The sequence below is a fragment of the Saccopteryx leptura genome, chromosome 4, assembly GCF_036850995.1.
Source record: "Saccopteryx leptura isolate mSacLep1 chromosome 4, mSacLep1_pri_phased_curated, whole genome shotgun sequence".
Lineage (NCBI taxonomy): Eukaryota > Metazoa > Chordata > Mammalia > Chiroptera > Emballonuridae > Saccopteryx > Saccopteryx leptura.
Window position 1 is genome coordinate 166,366,960 of NC_089506.1, and position 14,729 is coordinate 166,381,688.

The 14,729-nt window shown below is 36.7% G+C and overlaps 1 protein-coding gene across 5 annotated transcripts in view; it reads left to right on the top strand.

Annotated features, from left to right (window-relative positions):
• FER (FER tyrosine kinase) overlaps positions 1 to 14,729 on the top strand; it is a 460,210-nt gene that overhangs the window by 111,880 nt on the left and 333,601 nt on the right. For all 5 annotated transcript variants that reach the window (XM_066381979.1, XM_066381978.1, XM_066381980.1 and 2 more), the window contains 3 exons: positions 5,871 to 6,054; positions 8,511 to 8,648; positions 9,654 to 9,773. In XM_066381979.1, coding sequence (XP_066238076.1) covers positions 5,871 to 6,054; positions 8,511 to 8,648; positions 9,654 to 9,773 — 442 coding nt within the window. The remainder of the gene's footprint in view (positions 1 to 5,870; positions 6,055 to 8,510; positions 8,649 to 9,653; positions 9,774 to 14,729) is intronic.

Sequence of the window (14,729 nt, forward strand, 5' to 3'; positions counted from 1 at the left end):
TAACTGTGTATTTTGACAATTTTCTGCCATTTGATCTCCATCACAGTCCAGTGAATAGAACAGGGCAGGTAATTTAGCTCCCAGGTTTGAAAATTAGAAGCTAAAATTTAGATTAAATGTCTTGCCTGGGTTGCACAACTAATCAGAGAAGCTGAGGCAAAAACTGAGTTCTTGTTATTGTCAGAACAATACTGACTAAGCTCGTTCATCATTCTGACATACTACACTTGAATTTTAGTTTTCATTTGAAAAATCATGTAGATATTTGCACCAAGGAACTCATAAGTTAAGGTGAATTTCTGTTCTTTTTTTTTTTTTTACTGAGAGTAAGAAGCAAAAACTGTACAGTTGAAAAATTTTTTCAAAGACAAGAAAAAATGTAAGATGGTAGAATGTTTAGTTATTCAAATCAGAGTCTACTTGCTGGTACTTTATTTTGGAAAGTAGTCACTTCTTGTTTATTATCAAGAGGCTTTCCATCATAATATTTTAACAAATGGTAAACACTTCAGAAGCTTATAATAAAAACCACTTGACTTTCTAGACTTGCTTAATGAGTAGTCTAGCCTGTCTCTTGTGAATGTCAAACGTATATAATTGAGTTTTGCTAGCCTCATAATATTGTTTATGGCATGACATGTTGTATACATACTCTGTTAATAAAAATATTAAGAAGATTGTTAACAGTGGTGGCAAAAGAATTATAATTCAATTTCTTGTGAATTTTCTTTTGTGGAAGAGGGAAATTGAATGTTGTACTTTCTGTTAATTGATACAGAACAACTCCATGCCCTGCTCAGTGCCTCTTATTTAAAAAAACAAAACAAAAGCATATAGCAGCAGAGGTATAATTCTGTATCTGTTCATAAGAATTTTTTCTCTTTGTATACTTTGTGTTAATTTTCAGCTCAAATATAGTTATTTAAAAATTAAGAAAGTGTAATAATGATCTGAGATTTTCTGAGCCAAAATGCTTATGTGGCAAGAATTCTATTAGTTATATCCTTTTTTTTTTTTTTTTTTTTTCAGAGACAGAGAGAGAGTCGGAGGGATAGATAGGGACAGACAGACAGGAACGGAAAGAGATGAGAGAGATGAAAAGCATCAATCATCAGTTTATCGTTGCAACACCTTAGTTGTTCATTGATTGCTTTCTCATATGTGCCTTGATCTGGAGGCTACAGCAGACCGAGTAACCCCTTGCTCAAGCCAGTGACCCTGGGTCCAAGCTGGTGAGCTTTGCTCAGACCAGAAGAGCCCGCGCTCAAGCTGGCGACCTTGGAGTCTCCATCCTGGGTCCTCCGCATCCCAGTCCGACGCTCTATCTACTGCGCCACCACTTGGTCAGGCTAGATAGTAATTTTTGCAATTTTGTTTTGTTAAACGAATGGAATTTTAAAAATGTTATTTGTAATTTTGATTTTCACAGTCTTACTTGAATATACTTAGATAGTCTTAATGGGGCCCTAAATACTTATTTTGAGACAAATCAGTAAATGTACATTAGAATTTCTTTCCAAATCATAGCAAGTGAGCTTTTTGTTTTTCTACAGGAAAACAGGGAAAGAAATACAGAGCGATCAGTTGATCGTGTGAGTGCACTAAGTACAAAAGTGCATGTGGGTTGTATGGTGCAAAAAAAACGCCCCAATCCCTGTGAACACATAACCCAAATTCAGTTTTAAGACCAAAGCTGTTTTAAAGAATTTATTATTGCTTAAATATACTGGTATCTTCATTGGATGTTTTCAAAGACATTTAAATTTTTTTCTAAATTGTGTTAACAACCACTGATTAATTAGATTTGGTTATAACAGTCTTCATTAGCTTATTTATCATATACTATATCTGATAAAGAATAACAGTACCTAGGAACTTCTCTTCTAGTGTTGTTTTGGATTACAAAATCTTAATGAGCTGAGTGTTACATATTTAGTGAATCATTCTGCACCAGCTAGAAAGACAGATGGGTGGTGTGCAGCTTCAAAATCTGTGTAAACAGAAGGACAGATGGGTGGTTTGAATGTTTTATGTGTCTCCATGAAAATGTTTCTGTGGAGATTGTGACTTCTGAAGTTATATACTAAATAATCCAAGAAATAATTAGTAATAACAGAGTTTATATAAAGATATTTTCAAATAAGTGACATAAAATATGCAATTCATTGAATTCACTAATTATACTTTTTATACTTATAATAAAATTTAATAAATTGGCACACAATACTGAAATATTTTTGCCTGTTATATGCTTGCCTTATTTTTTTGTTATGAATATTTGGACTCTAGAAAACTTTTATTATTTGGAATCATTTTTTCTGCATTCATGCAATGATCTTTTGAACTATTGTCAGAATTTGTCAAATTTCAAGTAATAGAAACTTAAACTAGCTTAAAAATGGCAAATTAAAATAAACACCAAAAGTACAAAAAACCCACAAAACCCTAAAGAAAAGAGCCTTTGAAAGGACTTTGGCAGCATCTACAGTAGGTGTTCAGACTTTCACTCTTTTTCAGTCTTTAATGTGACCTAGCTCTCAGCAGTGGACTGATTTCTTTTTGGTCAGTTATGCACTTTGGAGCTTGGGCATCACTTGATTTAAGAGTCTCCTCCTGACTTGTGTGGGTAGGGAGAAAAAGGGGCTGTCATTTTTGACGAAGGCTGTGGGGCTGGCCATAGATGTATCAATAGCATTGACTCTTGGGGACTTTTTAGTAAATGGATTTCTGCGAGAAGGATGCTACTTAGCAATGTTTATGGGTAAATACAGTATTCTGTGACAAAATTATTATAGTAACTGAACAGTAGAGGGAGATGTTCCTGAGAATGTTACAAGTCATTTGTGATGAGTATTATTGAAGTGATATATTAATTGGTAAATATACAGAGTGAAATTTCTCCAGCAACTTATATTCTGAGGCAAAAAATATTATTGGTGTTTGAATGAACATTAAAAAATAAAAAATTAAAATATAATAGAATTCTTTAAAAATCACAGCGTTCTTTATATAGTAAGGGGAAGAATTATGTCCTGAATTCTTATTTCAGTTATATATTTAAAATTTTGTTTTGATTTTTTCTTTTTTTACTGGTTAATGAAATAAAATATATTATGCTGTGGGTCATTTGTAGTCAAAAAGTGAGAAAACTCTCTTCTTTAGTGGCTAATGTTACTATTTTCTTATTCCTTCAAATAGACCTAAATTAATGTATTTGCTAGACTAGGAGGATAGAGGCAAATATATTAATAGAACCCCTTTGCAGTCAGCAGTGAAAGTAATTAGGAAAGATACTCTGATGATTAGATTACTATTATTCTTTTTATTTATTTTTTGTCTTTTTCCAAGTGAGAGGAGGAGAGAGAGACAGACTCCCGCATGCACCCCCGACTGGGACCTACTTGGCAACCCCTGTCTGGGGCCATGCTTGCAGTCGAGGTATTTTTAGCACTTGGGGTGGGGGGGAAGGCTGTGCGTAGCCATCCTCAGCACGCAGGGCCAATGTGCTTAAACCAATCGAGCCATGGCTGTGGGAGGGGAAGACAGGAAGGGAGAGAAGGGAAAGGGGGAGGGGTGGAGAAACAGATAATTGCTTCTCCTGCGTCCTCTGACTGGGAATCAAACCCGGGACATGCACATGTTGGGCCTACCTCTACCACTGAGCCAACCGGCCAGGGCCTAGATTACTTTCGTATCAAGAAATTCTTTGGTATAAAGTTAAATAGGTTATCTAGGGCAACATTTTATAATAACTTGAACAATTATTAATCTCACTATGTACAGGAACCAGCTAATGAAGTCTATAAAATAATTATGTATAGCTCCTTAGGAGAGGTGAGTGGTGGTTCTTGGAAGTGTTCGAGTTCGTGGGTGGTAGACATTCCAGTGTGCTAGAAAGGGTTGTCTCCTCTTTTACCAGACGGATGGAGTTACTGTGCCTCAGAATTAGAACGTTGATGAGAAAATCAAGGGGGTTCTGTATTTCTGCTTAGGCATGGTTTAGGGGTCTGAGGTCTCCTCTCTGCAAAAATCCTGACTTTTTTTCCTGCTTTTGGCCCTAACGACATATTCTCTAACAGGGAATGTTTTTCTGGTCCCTGTCCATGAGGTATACTCAGATAGGCACTGAGCCTAGAGTGGCCACAGAAGGGAGCCTCTGTGTCAGAAATTCTCACCGTAAGGCCTGTTTTGAAGAGAGGATTTATTTGGAGGACTCTCTTTGGAAAGAGGGCAAAAATTAATAAATGTTTTGAAAAGTTTATTTCCTAAATGGAAGTAACTGGTAAGAAATATTTGTTCAGTTTACATCAAAAATAAAAATCTACTTAAAACTTGTTTATTTATATAGTCATTTATTCATATTATCAATCTGTAAATATTTTCTGAGTGATTTTAGTAAAGCAGCCACAAAAAGTTTTAGTTAATAATATTATCATTATCTTCTAAACTTGTCTCACATTGTTTAAATTTCTCTGCTTGATTTTCAAGTCATTTGTAGTCTAAATAAAATTGTCCTACTTATACAAACATATTTTCTTCACTTCCTCAAAATTTGCTCTCTTTGAGCTTATTTCTTTGCTTGCCTGTTTATCATTGCTTATTTTTCTATGTTTTCACTCAGTAGTCAATAGCACCAGACCATGGGCTGATGGCAAAGCTTCTGCTTTGCCAAATACTGCATTCCCAATGTTTAGCCCAATTCCTGGTTGTGGTCAGTTAAGAATAGTCATTGAATGAAAGGAAGGAAGGAAGGAAGGAAGGAAGGAAGGAAGGAAGGGAGAAAGAGAGAGTGACAAACTATTTATTGTCTATTCTCTCTTTCTTACACATTTCCAGGCTTGCCTATCTTTTAACATCTGTTTTCTCCATTAAGGGTCCTCTGACTTCCCTTGTTTTTGTTGATATCTCAACTGTAGATGTCAAAATTTAACATTATTTACAAACTTTCTTGTTGTGCTATTTTGGTTTAAGCTACTTGAACATGAGAAGAATCATGTGTCAGTAAACTTTTACAAAAAAATTGTATAAGGTCTACCGGAAAGTTCTGTCCGTTTCTATCACAACAAGTTTCGACATGTAAGCATGTTTATTTGGCGCATGTGTGCCTCTCTATTTTTATCACTTAATGTATACATACTGACTTAGCAAATTAACTAAAACAAAGTTGATTCACATTAGTCTTATGTGTGAAGCGATAGTGTACCATGGCTACTGATAAAGTTCATTTACACCACTGGATTGTATACGAATTTCAACAAGAAAGAAATGCTACAGAAGCATGTAGAAATTTATTGAAAGTGTTTGGTGAAGGTACAGTTTCTGATAGGACATGCAGAAGATGGTTCGAAAAATTCGAAACAGGTGATTTTGACCTTTCTGATAAGCCACGTTCTGGGCGACCATCTTTGATTGATGACGATGTTGTTAAGACCATGTTGGAGCAAGATCCTTTTCTGACAACATCGGAGATCACAGAAAGGCTTAATTCAGCTCAGCAAACCATTTTGGACCATATTCAGAAGATAGGATTGTTGTGGAAATATTCAAGATGGGTGCCACATGAATTAAGTCAGAAGAATTTGTATTTTGTTTTATTCCAAAAACAGACAGAACTTGCCGGTAGACCTATACTTTGTCCTTCATTCATCAACTACTACAATGCATGCCTTCTTCGGGCAGCTCCTGTGCAAAGTATCGGCAAAGAAATAGTACTTTGCATAGTGCTAAGCACATGGTATATGTTCGGAACAAACTTTGATTATCCACAAAATGTATGGAATGACATAAAATAGCGGTGAGTCATTTTTTTTCCAGAGAAGATGAAACTTTTTTATTATCTCTTTTATAACTTTCTTCAATGATTTCTTCAGGGAAAGAAACCGAAAAGGCTAAGGAACGTTACGACAAAGCCACGATGAAACTTCATATGTTGCACAATCAGTATGTCTTGGCATTGAAAGGGGCCCAGCTTCATCAGAATCAGTATTATGACACCACACTTCCTCTGCTTCTGGACTCCTTACAAAAGATGCAAGAAGAAATGGTAAAAGCACTGTAAGTTACATTTCATATTTGACATAAAATCTCTTCATAATACAATTTTAACCTGATTTTCTTTCCTACTTAAACTTTTCTATAAAGTTGTCTGTTTTGTAAGCTTCTTCATCAGCCCAGACCAATGGTTGTTTCAAACCTGATACCTATTTGACTACTATTTGATTTTCACTTCTGGTATCCCGTTAGTTTATCTCCTAAACCTTCTAGCCAGCACCAGGAATTGCCCTTCTTTTTTTTTTTTGTATTTTTTGTATTTTTCTGAAGTTGGAAACGGGGAGTCAGTCAGACAGACTCCCGCATGCGCCCGACCGGGATCCACCCGGCATGCCCACCAGGGATGATGCTCTGCCCATCTGGGGCCTCGCTCTGCCGCAATCAGAGCCATTCTAGCACCTGAGGCAGAGGCCACAGAGCCATCCTCAGTGCCCGGGCAAACTTTGCTCCAATGGAGCCTTGACTGCAGGAGGGGAAGAGAGAGACAGAGAGGAAGGAGAGGGGGAGGGATAGAGAAGCAGATGGGCGCTTCTTCTGTGTGCCCTGGCCGGGAATCGAACCCGGGACTCCTACACGCCAGGCCGATGCTTTACCACTGAGCTAACCAGCCAGGGCAAGAATTGCCCTTCTTTTTGTATGTTTTTGTTTTGTTCCAATTAGGTGGAAATTTATATGAAAATAATTTATTAGTTGACATGTGTTAAGAAGTGGATAGCTATCTCCACAGGTTGGATATTTAAATTTTAAGCAACAGAAAAGTCTGAAGGAAAAAATATTTTGAAGCTTTATTTGCCATCTTCTATTGTATGAGATTAAAATAAAATATTTATTAAAATTCTACTCTATGCAAAGCACATTGTATATAGAGATGAGTAGGCCACAGTTTTTGCCTTTAAGGAGCTAACAAGACGCTTTGGCTAACTGCCCATGTGTACCATACATACTGATTCAAGATAGCAGAAAAAGATAAGCATCCTTTGGTAGACTTCATCTCCCATAGTAACTGGTTTAGGTGATCCCCCTTTTTCCCAGTAAGAAGATAAATAAAGTGTTTTTTAGTCAACTTAAATATGTAAACTTTTAAGGTTGTTGATAAAATTGTGAAATGCCTACTTAAAATATTTAATTTAAAATTTAATTACATCTACTTTAAATTATATATTATTGATTCAGAAATATTTATTTTCCTATTCTCACTTAATGAATCATTGTTTTTCAAATCTTCAGGTGAATCTTCATCAATAGTATCTTCATTGTCATTAGAACATCTTTTTGAGACATATAATGGTTTTCCACAGCACATTATCTTTACTTTCTAAGAAATTATTTCAGATTTAGCATTTAAAAAAATCCAAGCATGATATCAAGCACCGAAATTGAATCCCATGTCACAAGAATTTATTCATATAACATTAGGGACTTTGCTCCCCCCTTCCCCAAATTTGTTTTAAAGGTGAAGATTGATGATCTGCACATCATAATGACTTATTGTATCGCTTTTAAGAGTTATCTAAGTAGGCTTATTTACATTTGTATCATTTAGTACTTGGAATTATTAGGTCATAACTTCAGTGATATTTACTAAATTCCCATTAACTTTCTTTGTTCTTCTCCCTTTTAAAAAATTGTCTCTTTCAGATGATTTCTGTAATCATTCCAAACTAGCATTGCTTGAAGTAGTTTAAATCTATTTTTTTACTGAAGCATTATTTTGCTATTTAAAATAAAGCAATTGAGAGAATGCTTCATAATAAAATAAATTTTGTAATGATTTTTGAAAAGAGAACTAAACAATGCCTTATATTTATTTGGGCATATGCGAATAAGCTTGTCTGTCCACACTTGTTGTTGAGGCCAGTAAAATGACCAATGGTATAGCATTATTAAGTTGGAATCTGGTCTTTGCAACCCAGTAGTTTTTCCTTTTGCATTTATTGGGGGATGTAAAAAAATTTATGACACTTTTGCTACTGACTGGAGGTCAGGAGAAGAGATCTAAATGTCATGGGAGGTAGAAGAGCAGAGACCCAGGAGCAAGAGAAGAACTGAGTGGGAGGGCAGGTGAGGAAGTGGCGGACACTAGAAAGAAACATCACAGAGACAGTTTTTGATCTGTAGTTCCATTTTATGTAATTCAGCATTTCTATGGTAATGTTCAGAAACAGAAAGGGATCAACACTGACCTTACATTTAGACATCTTTCATACAGGTTGGAAAAGGTAATGCCTTATTCTATATCATTTGCAGTTGTTATGTTTTATCAAATGTAAGTTGCTAATCTGTACATTTATGTAATTCCTTCACTTTATTGTCCAGGTATATGAAAAAAGATGGTGCATAAAACCACCATCTATAAATATTGATATAGCATTTCTTATGTTTATTGTTCTGAGTTTTTTTTCGTTCTATGTTTTCTTAATAAACTTAAAAATGTTGTAAAATTTTACTTTTGTTTTCAGAAAAGGCATATTTGATGAATACAGCCAGATAACTAGTCTTGTTACAGAGGAAATAGTAAATGTCCATAAAGAGATTCAAATGTCGGTTGAGCAGATAGACCCTAGCACAGAATACAATAATTTTATAGATGTTCACAGGTATGTATGATATTTTTATTCTTTCAATATTGATGACAGTATTATTTTTCTATCATATGATATTTAACCAAATTAAAATAAGAAATATTGAAGTGCTTGTTAGGACATTAGATATTTCAGATTAATTTATCTGGTTTTAATTTTTTTCAAAGTCCTTCATGATGTTTATATATTATAGTTAATATATATTTATATAATGATCTTTAAAAATTTGTCAGTTGTCACTATATCATTTATTAAGTATATACTTAATCCATGAAATTACTGTTTCTTTTTTTAAAAGACATAACTAGTTTATTTATTCAATATTATTATCTTTTGAGAGAGAGAGAGAGAGAAACAGGAAGGGAGAGAGATGAGAAGCATCAACTCATAGTTGCATCACTTTAATTCATTGATTTTTTTCATTCATGCCTTGGCAGGGGGTGGGGTGAGGTGGGGCCCCAGCCAAGCCCGTGCCTTTGGTCGCAAGCCAAAGATCATGGGATCATGTCTGTGATCCCACACTCAAGCCAGCAACCCCGTGCTCACGCTGGTGATCCTGTGCTCAGGCTGGATGAGCCCGTGGTAAAACCAGCGAGCTTGGGGTTTTGAACGTGGTTCCTGAGTGTCCTAGGTTGATTCTCTATCCACTGTGCCACCACCAGTTAGGCCATGAAATTATATTTTCTTTTCACATTTCTACAATACTACTACTATGGCTTTGTGTATTAAACTTTATAATGTACCAATTATTTTTTCATATATTCATCATCTTATTTTATACTCATTATCACTGTGACAGAAATAAAACCACTTAATATCCTCATTCTATAAGTGAGGAAATTAAGGCTGAAATTACATTACTAGATCTTTGATGCCTAGGTTTTAATTTGATTTATTCTACTTATGTTTACTTTGTTAATATAATTTTTGATGAAGAAAATATTCTGCCTTTGGTGTGTACTAAGATATATTATGATAAGATATTCATATTGATCAAAATTATTTGGTATGCTTTACTAGAACATCAGCTGCTAAAGAGCAAGAAATCGAGTTTGATACCTCCTTACTAGAAGAAAATGAAAATCTTCAGGCAAATGAGATTATGTGGAATAATTTAACAGCAGAAAATTTGCAAGTAATGTAAGTATTTGGAAAGTCTGAACAGCTTATTTTATTTATTTATTTATTTATTTATTTATTTATTCATTTTAGAGAGGAGAGGGAGAGACAGAGAGAGAGAGAGAGAGAGAGAGAGAGAAAGAGAGAGAGGAGAGACAGAGAGAGAGAAGTGGGGGAGGAGCAGGAAGCATCAACTCCCATATGTGCCTTGACCAGGCAAGCCCAGGGTTTCGAACCGGTGACCTCAGTATTTCCAGGTTGACGCTTTATCCACTGCACCACCACAGGTCAGGCAAGTCTGAACAGTTTAAATGTTAGTATTATTATTTATGGTTGTACATTCAGAGATTTAAAATCCCAATTTTTTGCTGGCCGGTTGGCTCAGTGGTAGAGCGTCGGCCTGGCATACAGAGGTCCCAGGTTCGATTCCCGGCCAGGGCACACAGGAGAAGCGCCCATCTGCTTCTCCACCCCTCCCCCTCTCCTTCTTCTCTGTCTCTCTCTTCCCCTCCTGCAGCCGAGGCTCCATTGGAGCAAAAGATGGCTTGGATGCTGGGGATGGCTCCTTGGCCTCTGCCCCAGGCGCTAGAGTGGCTCTGGTCGCAGCAGAGCTACGCCCCAGAGGGGCAGAGCATCGCCCCCTGGTGGGAGTGCCGGGTGGATCCCGGTCGGGCGCATGCGGGAGTCTGTCTGACTGTCTCTCCTTGTTTCCAGCTTCAGAAAAATACAAAAAAAAAAAAAATCCCAATTTTTACTTTTTGCAAGTCATGAAAAGTAAATTAAAAAGAAACTGATTGTTGGTTGTTCGGTCAGAATGAAATGTTTTGTGAACTATATTAACTTTTACTCATTATCCACTAATTAATTTTGGCAATTCTGAAAATCAAAATTTTATTTGATGTATTTATTCCATAAAACTTATATTTTTTTAATGCATTTCATTCTCAAAACTTGTTGGCAGAACCATTTTGGAAATGAGGACATGAGTATTAGTGATAAGAGACTCATAGTTGTCAGTAGCATTTAGTGTAAAAATTTGATTTTTGAGTTCTCTTGAAGCAGGGCTGTCTTCTATGTTAGACCAATAAATCAATTCCTTCTTCACTTTGTAGCTGCTATTGCATAAAATCTTAAAAGAGTTTTCAGATATCTCAATATGTTTTTTTTAGTCCTTTTCAAAGATTAAAGCCTATTAATAGTACATTTTTAAATTTAGAAAATATAACTAAATCATTCTACTTTTTTTGATTATTTATTATTTTTTTTAGTGAGAGGAGGGGAGGCAGAGAGACAGACTCCTGCATGTGCCTCAACCGGGATCCACCCAGCAAGCCCACTAAGGGGTGATACTCTGGGGCCCTTGATCTGTTGAATCCGGATCCATTTTTTAGCACCTGAGGCAGAGAACATGAAACCATCCTCAGCACCCAAGGCCAACTCACTCGAGCCAGTTGAGCCATGGCTACGGGAGGGTGAGAGAAAGAGAGAGAGAAAGAGAGAGAGGAGAGAGAGGAGTGGGACAAGTGGAGAAGTAGATGGTCACTTCTCCTGTGTGCCCTGATCAGGAATTGAACACAGGACATCCACATGTCAGGCCGATGCTGTACCACTGAGCCAACTGGCCAGGGCTAAGTCATTCTACTTTTAAATATTTAGCCTGTCTCGATTTTTTTTCAGAAGCAACACAAAGAAATATATCTATTAATAAGCACTGTGTGTACTTGTTTCTGTATCAGAACCACAACCAGCAGTGATTATGCACTCATTTTCTCTTTAATACTGGGCATGTTATATTATCTGACCTGTTGAAGGTTTACCTCAAAAAAGTCAGCCAAGGCCCTGGCCGGTTGGCTCAGCAGTAGAGCGTCAGCCTGGCGCGCGGGGGACCCAGGTTTGATTTCCGGCCAGGGCACATAGGAGAAGAGCCTATTTGCTTCTCCACCTCGCCACCCCCCCTTCCTCTCTGTCTCTCTCTTCCCCTCCCGCAGCCAAGGCTCCATTGGAGCAAAGATGGCCCTGGCGCTGGGGATGGCTCCTTGGCCTCTGCCCCAGGCACTAGAGTGGCTCTGGTCGCAGCAGAGCGACGCCGTGGAGGGGCAGAGCATCGCCCCCTGGTGGGCAGAGCATCGCCCCTGGTGGGTGTGCCGGGTGGATCCCGGTCAGGCGCATGCTGGAGTCTGTCTGACTGTCTCTCCTCGTTTCCAGCTTCAGAAAAATACAAAAAAAAAAAAAAAAGTCAGCCCAAAGTCCCTATCTAATATATTAAAAAAATCTCTTTTCTATTGTTCAGTAACAGTGTTGTAGATAAGTAACTGAATGTGGTAGGCTCCTAGGATTAGCTCTTGGAAAGAGGTTTAATATCTTTAAAGTTGGCCTGATGGGATTAAAGAAATGAACACATGCCTGTCAGATCACCTGTATAAGATGAAGGCTTATTAATTATTGAGGCCTGACTGTTGATGAGAGGAATGGAGGCATGGGAGTACCCTGCATTAGTAGGGTTTTTTTTCTAACAGCCATATTGGGATTCTTGAAGCTGTTTCCCAAGTTTTGAAGCCCTGTACAGTATTTTCAGTTTGTTTTTAGATATAGTGGTTACACTGTCGGTTTTCTGTAAACCAGTGGTTCTCACCCTGGGTGTGTTTTGTCCGCAGGGGAAATCTGACGATATTAGGAGACATTTTCATTGATCAGGTGGGAAAGTAGCATCTAGTGGGTAGAAGCCATGGATGCTGCTGAACATCCTGCAGTTACACTACAGCCTCCTGTAATAGAATTATCTAGTAAAATAATGTCAGTAGAGTTGAGGTTAAGAAATTCTGTTCTAAACAATAGAGTTAAATTGGACGGTAGAGTTTGTCAATTCTTTTTTTTTTAAGATGTTATTTATTTTAGAGAGGAAAGAGAGAGAGAGAGAGAAAGGGGGGGGGAGAAGCAGGAACCATCAACTCCCCTATGTGCCTTGAACAGGCAAACCCAGGGATTTGAACTGGCGAGCTCAGCATTCTAGGTCAATGCTTTATCCACTGCGCCACTACAGGTCAGGCGAGTTTTTCAATTCTTGTGCAGTGACAAATTCCATTTCTTAATTCCTGTGCTGCTTGATGAAGGAATATGGCATAAATTACTCCTGTTCTTTTAATTATTACATTGCTCCCAAATAATTTATTCATTTACTCATCAAAAATATATTCGTTGTGTATTTAAGGTTGCAAGGGTTAATGCTTTCAAGGAGTGTACACTAAAATTGATCAATTTCTTTTAATAACACCAAGAAAAAACATATAAATATTGGAGTGTAATATGGCACAATTAAAAGTAGCTACCTATTATAAACTTATGTAAAATAAGAGAATTTGTAACCAAAGAAGAATTTGTTTTATTGCTTTTCAGGGTATAATGAGAACACAACTAGTTATGCTTATAAATCATTATTTCTTAATTATGATGATGAAGCAATGAACAAAATTGTAGTAAATTAAAGACAATCAATCTTTGATAATGTAATAGATTTATTTGCTTACATCTTACTGAGGCAAAACTTTAGTTACATTTCATTAAATAGTATCTAAATTCAAGATATGAGTTCTTTTAAATTAAATGTAATAGGGTGATGTTGATCAGTAAGAGTACATGGGTTTCAGGTGAATATCTCTATACTAGTTGAAATGTTGATTGCGTTGTGTGTCCATCACCCAAAGTCAAAGCATTTTTATCACTGTATAATTGTCCCATTTGACTCCCCTCTCCTCCTCTCCCCCAGGTAACCATTTCACTTTTATCTATGTCCATAAGTCTCAGAAAGATATGAATTTAAAATTAGGTTTTCCTTGGCTCTGGCCAGCTGGCTCAGAAGATAGAGTGTTGACCTGGCCTATGGACGTCCTGGGTTCGATTTCCAGTCAGGGCACACAGGAGAAATGATTATCTACTTTTCTCCCCTTCCTTCTACCCCATCTCTCCCTCTCCCATAGTCAGTGGCTTAATTGGTTTAAGCGTGACCCTGGGCACTGAGGATAGCTCCTTGGTTCGATCATTGGCCTCAGGTGCTAAGCAGAGCTCGGTTGATTTGAGGATCGGCCCAAAACAGGGATAGCTGGGTGGATCCCGGTTGGGGCATAGTGGGAGTCTGTCTCACAATCTCCCCTTCTCTCACTTAAAAAAAAATTATATTTTCCTCAAGAATTTTATTCCAATAATTAGTTGTTCAGTGCATCTGTTGGCACTGTCAAGTGACTCTAAGGTAGGTAATTCCATTAACATACATACATATATAAATAATGTAATGCAAGAAGAAAATCTTTCTTTTTACCATAATATTAGTGCTTTAAACTATTGCATGGTGGGGCAAAAGTAGGTTTACAGATGTTCGTATGGAAAATAATACAAAAATTAATAAGCAATAATATAAGAATAAACTGTTTTGTGTACTTACAACTGTAAATCTACTTTTGCCACACCCTGTATGTTTGAATATACATAGACTGTGTCTTGAAATGGAAGTGAATGGATGAGGGAAGTAGGGAAGCATGTTGGGGCTAATATTTATAATAATGTTAAGTACATGTGGTTTTATTTCTCATCTCTTTACATTTTATTTTTGTTAGCATGACTCTCTCCAGAATTTTAGGTATTTATTTTTCCTTCCATTGTGTCATTCCTTTTACTAAGCATTTCTTATTGAATCATATACCTTTAAATAGTTTTAGAATAGAACACTCTCAAAAGCTTTATTTGAAAATGCTAATATTTTATGGTCTGTGCTTCTCTGTAGTCTACATTTTTCCATAGCCCATTTATGAGCTCCAATGCTTTAATATTTAATATTAAAAACTTCAAAAACGTTTTTTCTTTTTATTTGCACTTCTTTATATTTTTTTGTGAGATTAGTGACCCTATCCATTGTGAAATGTTATATTAGTTTGGAAGTGAGAATCATTAATTTGTGACTCCTGGAATATTTTTCTATAAACAGGA